The 14,560-nt window shown below is 40.8% G+C and overlaps 1 protein-coding gene across 2 annotated transcripts in view; it reads right to left on the bottom strand.

Annotated features, from left to right (window-relative positions):
* The window catches only part of LOC108236131 (glutamate receptor ionotropic, NMDA 2B), a 149,165-nt gene that overhangs the window by 16,405 nt on the left and 118,200 nt on the right, over positions 1-14,560 (bottom strand). For both annotated transcript variants that reach the window (XM_017416595.3, XM_017416594.2), the window contains exons 10-15: positions 13,026-13,197; positions 8,860-9,013; positions 6,494-6,619; positions 3,522-3,751; positions 3,252-3,412; positions 1,440-1,627 (exon numbers count right to left, since the gene is read on the bottom strand). In XM_017416595.3, coding sequence (XP_017272084.1) covers positions 1,440-1,627; positions 3,252-3,412; positions 3,522-3,751; positions 6,494-6,619; positions 8,860-9,013; positions 13,026-13,197 — 1,031 coding nt within the window. The remainder of the gene's footprint in view (positions 1-1,439; positions 1,628-3,251; positions 3,413-3,521; positions 3,752-6,493; positions 6,620-8,859; positions 9,014-13,025; positions 13,198-14,560) is intronic.

The following is a 14,560-nucleotide window of genomic DNA, read 5'->3' as shown; positions in this document are numbered from 1 at the left end:
GAACTAAACAGCTCAAATTAGGCTCACAGCTTATTGCGAATTCTTATTTTGAGGTTGAGCAAATTCAAAGAAGGTGGCCATGCACGTTAGGAAGGTAATTATGAAGCTTGCAGAAGCAAAAACAAATTAAACGGATGTCAGAAGTGTTGTGCTCAGGATCAAAGTGCAAAATCAAATGACGCTTTCATCAATGTAACCTGAAAAAACTGTACAAGTCTAAGCATCCATGGTTGCCTGTTAAACTGAAAGATTTGTTGAGTCGCTGTTACCTGGATCAGTCTGAATCCAGAGCTATTAAAGGGATAGTACAGAGTTTTTTTTTGTGAAGCATTAATGAGCGGTTTGTGTCGCGTCTGCAGAAGAGAGTGGCCAGTGTTATTTCGAGAAGCATTTTGGACAAACAAAGTAAGCTAAAAGTATATTGGCCACCAAAATACTGTAGTTTGTGCCCCTTTAAAAATGATAGCAGTTCAAGCAAACCTTATTGTGTAGATTCCTACACCTCTTGAATTTTGCTTCAGTCAGTTGTTTACTTTCTAACAATTTTCAAAACTAAATCTTTTTTTGTGGTGACACATTATTGTATGCACAGCAGCTGTTGTGTTTTAACATGAAAACAAAAATGCTCAAATGCAAAGGTTGCATATTTTAACAGGGCTGCATACATGAGAAAGAATAAGAAAATAATTGCTTCCTAATGCCGTTATACACGAGATCTCACGTGATCTGTTCGGGCTTAAAGCATAGCCATTTGAGCGGCTGTGGCTCAGTGGTTAGAGCAGTTGTCCTCCAATGAGAGAGTTGGAGGTTTGATTCCTGGCAGCAGTCACATGTCGTAGTGTCCCTGGGGAAGACACTGAACCCCTTATTGCCTCTGATGTACCCAATCAGTGTATGAATGTGATCTAAAGCACTGATTAGACTTTATATAATGATTTATTCAGATTTATTCAGAATCTATTGTAGAGATTCAATATAGTGCTGTATGATTGTGTGTGTGGATGGGCAAATAAGGACAGATTTTGTTGTAAAGCGCTTTAAGTAGCCTGGTTGGCTAAAAAGGTCCTATATAAGTACAGTCCATTTACCATTTTTGTGTTAGCTAAGGTGGCAGCCATCTTGGACTGGGTTGACTGCAACAGTTTGTAGATGGACATCCAAGGATTATTGTCTGAGTTTCATTGAAATTGATCTACTGGTTCATGAGATGTTTTACCCAACACTACACACACACACACACACACACACACACACACACACACACACACAGGGAAAAGTATCATGCTGGCAGGGGATAAGAAAAATACAGCCTCAGTTCATACAGTATCTGCTGCATTTTCAGTAATTAAACAGTTAATCACATCAGCACACTGTGTGCTCTTATAAAACCGTGCAACATCCATGAATAAAACAGTGCAGAAAACAGCTCTCCGCCTCACCGTCTCCAAAGAGCTGCAGGATGGCCAGGTCCACGTGTCTCTTCCAGAGCGACTCCTTCTGGATGGCGATGCCGTACCCCGTGGTGGCGAAGATGTAGCCGCTGCCGATGGTCACCAGCTTACAGCCCTCGTCCCTGCCGGCCATGTAGTTCAGTACGGCCGCATCGTAAATGAAAGCATCTAATTTGCTAAAGAAAAAAAAAGAGTGGGGCAGAAAAGGAGCGAGATAGATGGGTTACAATTAATTAACACTTAGAAGTCAGACACCACAGCTACAACATTCCAATTAACCTGCTAAATAGCACTAAGCCGCTGATAAGAGTAATCGACTTCCACTTGGTTTGCCAAAGGCTGGAGCTGGCACGCACACTTGGTGAAAACTGAGGAGGGGGAGGGAGAGTATTACTGGAGTTACTCAGCTGCTATGTGTTTACACAAAGTAGGAAATAAAAACAGGAAAAGATTCATATTTTCAGCATGCTGTTCACCTCCTGTGTCCTGCTTTTGAGTTTTTTTAATTTAAGTTTTTGTTTTCATTTACATCATAAAAATGAAATCAACAAAAAAGAATTTAAGTAAATATCTATCTATCCTTTCTTATAATGAGAGTTCTGATTGATTGAAGCAGGGTTCTGTGGACAGGTCATAAACAATGAACATCTTACCTGTGGGAGATAGCGTTTTTTGAACCACCTCTGTTTGAAGAAATAAAATTTAACTCTATTTCTTCTACCGATCACCGTTAGTCCAACTGGGGCCAAGACCAAAGCGGATTACTGACATCTTAAAATAACTTGAATCTCCAGAGTTTCATAGCGGTTCATGTAAATGTTATTTTATAAACTTTACACTTCCCTAACGTTGGCACTATAGGATTATTTGCTCAGAATTCTGTAGTTATTTGCAAGGACCAAAACCAGGAGCACTTCCAACAGGAATATCACAATATTTCTGTCAGAATAACCATGTAATGGGAAACTGATATTGATGTAAAGATTTATGAAATAAATAGTTCTGCTCAGGCAAGCCATGAGTTCATCCATCTGGTCCGAGTGATGGCAGTTCCAGAGTGGTTTTCTGCCGTCTAAAAACAAGTAAATTCTCAAAGATTTATTGCTGTCATTTCATTTCTTGCTTATTTCAGTAGATATATTCTGATATCCTAGCTGAAAGTGCTCCATGCTGCATAGGGAGCGCACCTTCCTACACTACCCCACTTCAGCTGTTAGGTCATCTATGTGGTCAAAAAATACTTAATTTCTCCAAAATGAGGCTGTTCAAAGAGCTATCTAGAGGTAAAATAATAGCTGTTCTTGACCTTTCCACTGAACCACACATCATAAGGTACTGAATGAACCATTACTCTAACAACACATTATGTTCTGGAAGCACAAACTGTGTCCAAATCCAATGCTAGTATCATAGAAAGCAACAGTCTATCCTTCCACTATAATGTGGGCACTAAAAGGACATAAAGACACAAAACCTTCAAGCTTACTCAACAGTCACTCCTGTGTCTCTTGGTTATAAATATTTTATTTGGACCTCTCTGTCACCATCGCCTCATATCCTTGAAATTGGACTTTTGTGGGTCCTTCAACAGCTTCAACTGAGCGGGGGAATCTGTGCTCACTGAGACAAAGCTGCTCACTGACTTCACATTGTCTACCTGGTCTCAGGATGTAATTTCCCAAAGTGGAAGTTGGTAATGTGCTCGGCTTCCTCCGGTTGATGGAAAAAGGTTTTTGCTTTCTTTTAAAGTGCTTTTTAAAACGACACTAAATCAAACGCTTTCAACGCGAAGGTCCTCACCCGGCCTTCAGACTCTGCAGGGCTTCGTTGACGTTTCTCTGATGGAACTTGGTCATGTAGGAGTGCATTTCTGGATAGTTGTTCCGGATGTTTCTCTCGGTGCTCCCGTTGGGGACCGTGCCAAACCGAAACGGAGGTGAAAAATCATTGGGGCTTTGGAACTAATCATAGAGAAATGAAAGCAGGGAAAGAGAAACGTTAAAAAAAAGAGGGGGAAAAAAACAACTTTTAAGCTACTTTTTTTTAATGAAGCAAAGGCTTGAAGCTTACCTTTTTGTCTGAGAGACCAGTTACCTGGTCCACGTATTCCTCCTGGATCATGAAAGCAGCCAAGTTGGCAGTGTAAGAGGCCAAGAAAATGACAGCGAAGAAGGCCCACACTGACACCATGATTTTACTGGTGGTGCCTTTGGGGTTCTGCACGGGCACAGAGTTGTTGAACACCAAGCCCCACAGCAGCCAGATGGCCTTCCCAATGGTGAACGACGGGCCGTGAGGCTCTGAAAGAATCAAAGAATATAACATCTTTCAGCTTCTAGTCTATCCACACAGAGCAGCTGGTAAGTTTATCCCACACCTCTGAGCACTAACGGTATATATCCTCACACATTCGTGCAATAAAAACACATAGGGTTTGGGTTGGCTGAGTTTAACTCTGAGCTGCCATTATGATAAGCAGTTGGTTATAATGTTTGCGTGGGCGTGTGTGAGAGAAGGAAAGCGTGAGTGTGCAAAACCCGTGGGTGTGTATTGTTGCATGGTGTTGTTGTGAGTGGCTTTCTCGTGCCAAACGTTGCTCAGTAAAGTTTGCCAGGGAGTTGGTTAAAGGAATCCGGCAAAGATTTTCCATCTCCGTCGAGCAGCCATTGATACGTTGCAACGTCAAAATCCTTCGATCTGCACCCTTCATGGTGCAGGACTCCCACGGCGCTACGAGCAGAAGAAAACAGGGAGGCACACAGAAGAGCGCAGCGCTGTAGGGAGAAGTTCATCTCTAGGAGATGGTGAAGGATGAGAGGAATGGAAAAAAAAAGATAACCATTGTCTATATATAGACACATCAGAGATGGACTTGTGGGAGACATTGATTCTCTCTCTCTCTTTCTGTCTTTTTTGCCTCTCATCTTTTCAGATTGAAGGATCTAAGTCAAAACTTGCCTCTTGGTGTCAGAGCTAACATGTGATTTGGGGAGAAATGGAAATGAATGCTAATGGCATGTCCAGTGTGAGGAAAGCAGATGGTTTGCTGAAAACCTCTGTATTGAGATAAACGTCCATATGATAAAAAAAAAGAGAGCAGGAAAGCGAGGAAGAGGAGGAGGAAATAAAGACATTGGGTCAGCGAGGACGGCTGGTTTACGTGTGGAGGCGGCCTGCAGTGTGTTTCTGTGTCTGTGCCTAGCAGTCTTGGTGCAAAGCGAAAAAAAAAGAGGAATTTTTTAAAACAATTTGTGCAACACAGAGTAGGCTTGTGTTGTTAAAGAGAGAAAGCTCCATCTGCAAAGCATCTGTACTTGCACTTGATGCTCGGAGCAAATGACTGGTTGGAGCATTACTCATCGAACTCTCTTTGTCTGACGGAGCGAGTTTCCTACCATCAGGCTAAACCTCATTTTGGATTTTTTTTATCCATCCATTTTTTTTTTTTACCCAATTCTCCTTTCCGGATAACGAGGAGCTGGTGCCTATCTGCAGCAGTCTCTGAGCGAGAGGCGGGATCCACCCTCTGGTCCATCACAGTAGATTTTATTATTTCATTTTAACTTCCCTTTTTTTCTGTTAAAGCCTAATTTTGTTGGATATGTAGTTCTGGATTTTAATTAAATTCGGTGAATTTTTGTTTTCCTGTTTTACAACTAAAACCATTGAATAAAGTTTTCCAATTGTGATGCTTATCACAAAGAGCAGCAACCCAGAAAAGTAATCAGGCAACAAATGTGTAAATATGAGCTTCGAAGGTGTCCAGTGATGAAGATAACTCAAAAACCCTGAAGTTCTCTTTATGAATTTGTCCTAATGGTTAAAACTGTCCTGGTAAAAGGTGATTACTGCTTCTGTTGGTTTGAGCTAAACACTTACACATACTGTAAAAAGTAGGTAGTTTTTAAAATGTCATAAAAACAAAAACACCCCTTAAATTTAGTCAGTAAAAGCAACACAACAAGCTTAGGTGTAAACATATCATTTTTAACACAAATTGTTTTTTTGCCCTATAAAATGCAAAAAATGGAAAATAGCCTTACATAAGAAACAAATGTTACATAATCTTTTTGAAAACTTTTTTTTTCCACAGCTGCTGATCAAGTACATTTCATTGATTCAGAAAAAAGGCCAACATCTGTACATCTTCTTATATATAGTCTGTCTGTGCTACCCCTTGTAATTTTTTAAACAAATATGTTTATGCTTCTAAATGTTTTTTAACAACTAATTGTTCAAAGACAACATTTTTTTATGATTATGATGTTCTAATCCCAAATAATTACGGTTAATTACAATGCCACACCAAACAATAGCTTGGGACTCAGGAGGATAAGATGGGGGGCCAGTGGGGGGGCTGTAAAATTTATAGGGCTGGTCATTGCCCCCCTGGGTCCCCCCTTGGTGACACCACTGTTAGAAATAGTGTTTTTTAATCTTTGTTTTATATATTTCTTACTCAGCCTGTGTGTGAATTAGAGGTGCAAATGCATCAGGAACTCTCTGTGTTTAAAAAAATAAATTCAAATTACTGTAGACGAGGTCTGAGAAACAAAATGCACTCTCCTCAGGGAATGTGCCCCATTCAGATGCAATGAAAATAAGGTGCTGGTTGCAGTTTCACAAGAAATTCAACACAACTACAAGACTCTAAAGTGAAGGGGTTTATCAGCTATGTCAGAAATGAAGCAGGCTCACTTAAACAACTTATCAAAGAAAGTCCTGTAGCGTGATGCTCATATTTGTTCAGCACTTTTCATGTGCAGTGGGAGCATCTTGATCTAATGTTAAATTCAGCAAAATAAATAAATAAGTAAAATCAATGTAAATTAAGCTGAAGGGGTCAAAACTTCTGCAAGGAATTTCGCCTAACTCCCATCTGTTGTACCTCAATCAGTTTGAATGAGATCAATAGCAGACAGCCTAAACTAAAGACTGGGAGAGAAATAATATGCACTTATTCACATCTGTATTGTGAAACGGGTCAAGTCCACAGCAGGTCTCATGCCTGTGTTTGTGAGAGTTGAGCTCGGGCCTCTCACCTTTGCCATCAGCCAGACAGCGGTTGTAGCCCACAGGGCTGAAGTACTCAAACACAAACACAGCCACTGCTGACACCAGCAGCAGCATGACGAACATCATCACCCACACATCTGCGCTGAAGGGCTCTGGAGTAGGGAGACGGAGGGGAGGAGGGAGGAGAGGGAAAGATAAAGGGAGAAGAGGAATTGAAGGAGGAAGCATGGACGGACAGAGATATGGACACAAGGAGAGCGGCAGGAGATGGAGGAGAAACAAGGCGTGCGAGGAGGGAGGAAGAGTTTCCCTTGAGCAAGGGCGGCAGAGAGACAGAGAAAATGAAGGGAGGGAAGAGAGGGGAAGGGAGATATGCAAATGCGGTGTGTCAGATTGAGGAGAGGAAGGAAGCATTAGAGAAATGGAGTAGGAGTGGGAAACATCAGAGGGCAAAGAGACAGAGAGGAAAAAATAAGCAGTTAGCCGTATTGTCATGCAGTTCATTGTAACTTCTCTTAGTGCAAATGTACTGAAGCTTTCCTTTCACCACCTTACATCATTTTCAGTTCAACTTCTGAAGAAGGACAAATGAATGTCAACCTAAACCGACAGACTACAGATCTATACGCCACTCTCAGTCTGTCAGGGAGCCGGTGGAAAAAACAGCAAACTTTTATTCCAAAGAATAAGGTCTTTCATTTAAACATAAAGTATTAGAGTAAAAACAAAAAGCACAAAAACTAAAACCATTTTTTGGTAAATTTTGTAAATTTGAGGGGGGGATTATTGAAGAAACAGGTGTGGGCTGATATAAAGCAACAATTACACTGAGATGTTTAATAAGACTTTCACGACAGAAGTTGATGCGTCATTGTTACACAATATTGACACATTCTGATGAGAAATCTGCATAAATATGTTTAATTCAGCCATTAGCGGTCGTGAGTAAGTGGTTTGATATGTCATTGTTTATTTGTTTGTGTTTTGTGGGTTATTTCGTGCTTAGTTTCTGGTCTTTGTGTCCGAGAAGGTTTTCAGTTTATGTTTATGGTTCAGTCTGTTTCTCTTCATCACTAGTTCTCAGCCAATGTTTACCTCTGTGATCCTGATTTATCTGCAATTCACCTTCAAAGTACTTATACTCCGCGGTCCACTCCGTTCATTGTCAGATCCTCGAACACATGTAACTCTGCTCAGTCCTGGTTTTCTCTTTCACCTACCTGCTGCTCTCTCTGCATTCTTGGGTCCCAAACCAACAAGCTGTTGCAGATTGAACTTGGGAGTTTGAATATAAGAGTTTCTAGTAAGAGTATTACTCTAAAGTCAGATTTCTAACTGAAGCTCCAAATCCAATAGGGCGAGTAGTTCCAGTAATAACAGTTTATTAGCATTTCTGTCAGTTTTTGTCTTGTTAAATGAGCTGTGCACATGGTACTGTCTACCTTTACCTGTTAGCAAATTAGTAGGGTGTTTGAAAATGCAAAATACAAAATTAAGCAGAGAATATACTTACTTTCAATGAAACATACACATCTTTCTGATAACTTTTGTGTATCTTGCGTTTGCTTTGAGGTTCAGTTTTACACATCTGCAAGATGCAATATGAAGGTGACCAGTAGGGAGAGTCAAAGGAACAAAAGTGGCTGCAGATGTTGCTGTTTTTAATTTCGGCTGCTGCCTTCTGCAGGGGTTGCCACAGTGACCGAACTCGCACGAAAGATTTAGCAATTGTTTCATTCTGGACGCACTTCCTGCCGCAACATGGGCTGGAACCCACAGCCTCACAGTAACAAGACCGCGGGACTGACCACTGATCTACCGCAACCCCAACAAAAGTGGCTGCAAATAAAAGTATTAAATGCAATCTATATTACCACAGATTGTCTTATGACTATAAAATCAAATATTAACTTATTTCATTGGTTCCTTCCTCATTGCTTACATTGTGCAACTCCAAAGAATCTGCTCTAATTTCTAATTTCGCTGGAGTGCCCCCTAGTGGATCGTCATGGTAACAGCCAGCATACAGACAAGTAGGTGAACACTTATGCTGACGATGAAGCCACTTACCTACATGACCACAAAGCTAAAAAGCAAGTGTATTCCTGACCTCCAGTTACTGTTATCAACTTTATTTGTGACTCGGCTAGCCCAGATAGTGAACTCTACAATGAGAAAATCCTACTGGTTTCCTTATTTGCAATTAAAAAGTACTCCACTTGAGTGTTTTCCCAATTAAAGCTCAGGACTACAGCTTCCAAGACAGAGTATTTTACTTGGTGTTGATCATCATTTTTTTATAAACAGCGTAGGGTCAAACATGGCCTCAAACATCCTGTCTTGGCGCATTTTTCCACCTTCACCAAGTTTCTGACGAATCTTCACTACTCACCTAAGAATGCTGAGGGGGAAACGGTGCCGTTACTACGGGAAACCATGACGCTAATCCCTGTCTCGATGAAAGGAACGGAAAAGTCGATGACCTCTGACCTCTCCTCGTTGATAGTCAAGGATCCAACAGCCATGTGGGCGTTTTTTAACACCACCTAGGAAAGTAGTGTCAAAGATAAAGAACCTTCATTGTCATTCCTCAACCATCTGAAAAATCTATCCAAGAACTTTATTCTTAAATAAGACATCCCTCTTAAGAGACAGTACATGGCAATTTTATGAACTCTTTCCAAATACAGATATTTATTGTCTGAAATTTTCATGAAACACACTAGAATTGGGGAAAACACTTTTACATCATTCCCTGCATTCCCTTTTTTCTGTTGTTTTAATTACCAGGGGGAAGGAATTCATAAATGCCTTTTTAGGAAAGCTGTTTTAAACTTATATATCCAGTGTGAATATTAGGTGTTAGAGTCAGCTCCTTCCACACATGAGCCAAAACCTAAAAGAGCAAAACTTGTAGGAATAACACAGTTACTCTTGTCCTCCTCATTATCATCTACAAAGCAGGCAGGAGATCAAGGCGCTCTCTCTGCTAGCTGTCAAAGCTTACTTTGGGATGTAAAGAAAAAAAAACTTGGCCTAATGAGACACCTTAATAGAAATTAGGAATGTTAAAGAATAAATAAATGATGAAAACCTGCAAAAAGCGAGGAATGAAAATGCAGACAGCAGAGACAAAGACAGAGTATGGCGGGCGGCGGCTGGAGGCCAACACACTTTCCTCACAAAAGCTTTCGAAGTGGACACTCGTGACGCTCACCAGGGGACGGAAACAGGGAGAAAGACGGAAAGAGAGGGGAAGAAAGTGGGTTATCACAGTGGGTCACGGCTGCTTGAAATAACCGGCCCAAAGCCATCCTCTACCTGCCCCTCCCTCCCTTCAGAACTTCAGCACAGGTGGTATATTTAGCCCCAAATTTTATAGCCTTAAAGCATCGGAGTAAAGTGGGACAAGATTGTCTCTCTAAGTTAATAAGTTGTGTGCCTGTGTGAGTCAAAGCCGGAGAGTGTGTGTGAGAGAGTGAGTCATAAAGGGAGAAAGAAATGTGAGCGAACCTGTGTTCCCTACTTGTGAAGTGGACCTTCACAGGCAGAAACAACATTATGCATCTGCTTTGCACATTATCTGCAGTACATTTCAAAGTGTCTGTGAGCGAGGGCTTGTGTGAATGAACGCACTTGGAACGTTTTAGTCATATTTATCCTGCCAGCATGTATGTAGGGATGTATATGATGGCCTGTGTATGGATGTGCAAACACCCTCCCAGAGGAAGAGAACGAGTGGATCCAGCAGTGTGCTCACTTCCCCTCTCAACATTTCGCTCTCTCCATCTCCCTCCTACGACTTGTTCTCTCTGTGTTATGAAAGTGACCCATGTGGGTGTTATTGAGAATGATTGAGCGAGGATCTGTGTTTGTGTGTGCGTGTTTTTATGTGTCTTGGCTAGTGTTTGTGTGTGTCAATATGCGTCTCTCCAAGAGAGGCTAAATTCAAAGTATGTTGAATTTAATATTGTAGATTAGGAGTTTTGGGGGAGGAGCATGAATCAGCGCGGCCCTTGGAAACAGACACTGGCTTACGGAGCAGAGTTTGGACAAAGTATAGGCCTTTCTTAGAGTATTTAGCATTTTCTTTTACTACTCTTTTAATTATTGAATGGTAAAACATGTCAAATTGTAAAAAATCTCTGTGAATGTTCAGTCAACGGCTTAGAAAAAAGGCTTTTCATTCATGTTACAATCTAATATAATTGAAAGAAAACCCCCCAAAACTGAGTCGTTACTGAAGAATTTTGGTCTGATGCTTACAGCCGTGTTTGTGATCAATAGCAGGAACAGAATAAGGTTTGGCCGCTTTTATTGGCCCTCTTAAAGTTGGTTCTTATCAGTACTACAATTTTTAATATTAAGCAATAAAGCTCAGGGTTAATAGATATTCTTAGTTATACTACAGTTGACTGAAGGTGTAAAGTGTTAAGCTGTCCATATTTTCTCTCTAAAAGTAACATTTTCCATTTAACCGTTTATACAAAACTCTGAGAGATGAGAAATAAGAAATCCCCATTTTTCCTGATAGGTACGGCGTTACTCTTTTAAAAGTTAGCGTAACACTCTGGCCAACTTCCTTTGGGTCTTGCCAGTGTTGTGTCAAAAAGAAAGTACACCTGAAATAACGAAAAAGCTTCCCTGTCACGGAAAGATTCAAGGGTAGCACCTGTTTTGCCCACAAATGTGCCCGCTTTTTATTGGGCTCAGCATGGCAGATTCTGAATGTAAAATTATTGCGAAATCGACGGATTAATTGGCGGACAGATCAATCAGCCAAGTCAAAAATTACAGTGAATTGTATTTGAGACAGAAAAAGAGCGTCTTCTATGGTCAGATAAGTCTGTGTCGATATGCATGCATGCATGTATCTTCTTGTTTCTGTGATAGTTCATATATAAATGTCCTCTGTCTGTAAGTGTCAGTGTGTGCGAACACACACACACACACACACACTGACACTTGCAGGCAGATGAATGCAGCCTTTTCTCTCCTTAATGACCATTTATCTATGGAGGTGAGAGGGACAAGCATTAGCTCGCTCTCACTCAGACTGAAAGTTTATTACAGGTGACCACATTTTCAGCTCGATACCCACTAAAGACACCGACAGGACGGCTGGAATGGCTTTATGTAAGACATGAAAAGGGGCAATTTGATATAAATTGAACAGCACAAGTTTCGTCGAGGATGTAAAAGTGGACGCGTGATCTTGGCCGTGACTTCTGAAGGTTATGCGTGGACGTGTTCACACAAGGAGCCACTCAGCATGTTTCTAACCGGGGACCTTTAGGGAACTTATTGATCTGTGTGCCTTCTCCCTCATTAACAAAACGCCAAGATCAGGCAACAGAAGCACAGCTGGCTCCGACAAGTCAAAATATGTGAACCGACCGCAACCTTGCCTTGACACTGATGTCAATTAGAACATGGTTTCAGGTCAAAAGTGAATTGTTTAGGCAAGCTGATCTATTTCCATCGTGAGGCAAAGTGCTCAGACTTTAGTGAAGGGTTTTGGCAGAGGATTGACCAAAAAAATACCAGCTCATAATTCAAAACGTAAAAAGTGCTCCTTTATAAAGTTTATTCGGCTGAAAGGTTTAAAACAGCCTGTTTTCACCAAAGTTATTCCAGAGGTTTTCGATGTGATCAGCTCAGCCAAAAACATTCCTCATAAACAGATTCACACTGAGTTCAATATCAGTTCAGCTTTTCTGCAATTCGAACAAACTTTTAAAAAATAACTGAAAGTTTCTCCAAAGTTTTGATTGGATATTTTTTTAAATGATTTTTTTACATCTGATCTCCTGAAATGTGAATAGGATCTGTTAGATCTCAGCGTATGTAATGGGGATAACTCTCAGCTACTACCACACAAGATTTTAGCTCAATATTTTGTTAAAATAACTGAGTTAATGCCATTTCTGTGTTTAAGTTTGATTAGCTCTTCACTGCATTGCACCAAACCAAAGCCTCATAATTTTCAGATTTTGTTGGTAAAATCCCAAAAAAGTCAAAACTAAATTGTTTCGTTTCTGCATCATTTGTTGTTTCTGACCAAAATTCACTTCAACACACACACACACACACACACACTCACCTTTGTATCATGAAGTCTGTTTTGTAATGAAGCCTTTTCTGTTCTGATTTCAAAGATTATGCAGCATTTCTCTCCATCCTAACTCGCCCTGACTGCCACATATTCCCCAGTCTTCCTGCGAAGTTCACTCTGACTGCCCAAATTTTGAACAACACGCACCTTTTAAGCATCAGTAGCTTAAATAACAGGGTCACAGAGTGTGAATTAGGTGCAAGCTTCATTTGCAAGATTTGCCAACAAATAATAAATGTGACAGCCATATAATTTACACTTGCATGACTTTGGGAAACACAAACAGGCCTTTTATTTGTCGACCTGTGAAATTTGGCAGATTTGCACTGACTAAACAATGAAAAGCCAGCGCACAACAAGGGGAAGTAAACACGGATGAGTGACACGAAGAGGTGAATAAAAAAATATGAAAACGAGCCGCAAACACGGGCGCGTCTGCTCACCTCTCCCACCATGCCGTTCCAGGTTCCATTGATTTTCTTGCCGTGTTTTCCATTAGTGACCAGGTAAAGGTCGTACGTAAATTTGACCGACTTGGCGATCTTCTTCAGGATGTCGATGCAGAAGCCCTTACAGCAGCGCTTGATGTAGATCCCCGACTCCTTCGTCTGATTACTGCACAGACAGACAGGTAAATAATATTTAATCCAAAATGTACATCTGTCTTGCATTTATGATTGTGAGTGTGAGTTGACGTTCTTGTCAAGCTCACACATATGAGGCGTGAAATGATTCCACCATAAAGCTGCCAGCATTCACAACCAAGATGTTTAATCAGATGTCATGTTTTTCCTTTTGAGTCAGTTTCTCAGGTAGATCTCTTTACTTATGGGAAAACATGTACACTGTAAAAAAACATCTGAAATTATACAGACTTCTTTCAGTTTTACTTCCAGGTTTGTCCAGCATTTTGAAATCCATGTAAACATAATTAAAAACACATGAATTATCTAACTGTAAAATTCCTTTTGTGTTGAATTATTTTAGTAATAAAAAGTCTAACAGATTTTCACAAAGATTTATTATTAATTTGATGATGAACTAATAAATTCAATCAAAGATTATTTGTGTATAACTCTAAAGTTTGATGAAATCTGTTATAATTACAAGAAAAGGATCTATTTTTTGTCATTTTACATTGATTCTCTTGTTATTAGTGAAACATTTAGCTTCAGTTTGTAAATTTTATATTTTCATCAGTTTCAAACTTACATTTTTAGGCAGCTGTTTAACACTTGCTTCACAGCAAGTATATCCTGGGTTCAAATCCCAGCTGTTTTTTCTTTTTGTTTGTTTTATCTTGACTCTACATGTCTCTGTGAATCGCTGCCTTATGGTTACGGAGGAGTTTGTATGCCTGAATTATCCTGGGAGCTCTGCTATCGGGGGTAATTGCCCCCAGTAGGGTCTCCAAAGACAGACTGGTCCTAGGTGACAGGCCAGACAAAGAACAGTTAAAAAAAAACTCACCCTGGTACTAGGCCTGGGGGAGGACACTTTGGGTAGTGACCAAAAGAATGAGATCTCAGTTACAGGTGGTCAAAATGAGATGAAGTGAGAAGCTCGGTTATCCAGGAGGGGCTCAGAGTAGAGCCGCTGCTCCTCCACATCAACAGGGGCCAGTTAAGGTGGTTCGTACATCTGGTAAGGACGTCCCCAGGACACCTCTTTAGGGAGGTGTTCCAGACATGTCCAACTGGGAGGAGACCTCGGGGAAGACCCAGGATAGGAACACCTTGGAATCCTCCTGGAAGAGTTGGAAGAGGTGGCTGTGGAAAGAGATGTCTGGGCCTTCCTGCTCAAGCTGCTGCCCCCGTGACCTGACTCTGGAACAAGCAGCAGATACTGGCTGGCTGGATGGATGGATGGATGGATGGGTGGATGGATGGATGGATGGAGGGACGGATGGATAAATAGATGGATGGATGGATGGATGGATAAATAGATGGATGGATGGATGGATGGATGGATGGATGGA

The sequence above is a fragment of the Kryptolebias marmoratus genome, linkage group LG12 (assembly GCF_001649575.2).
Source record: "Kryptolebias marmoratus isolate JLee-2015 linkage group LG12, ASM164957v2, whole genome shotgun sequence".
NCBI classification, from domain to species: Eukaryota; Metazoa; Chordata; class Actinopteri; order Cyprinodontiformes; family Rivulidae; genus Kryptolebias; species Kryptolebias marmoratus.
Note: the sequence above shows the minus strand (reverse complement) of the source record. Positions and strands in the feature narration are given on the sequence as shown.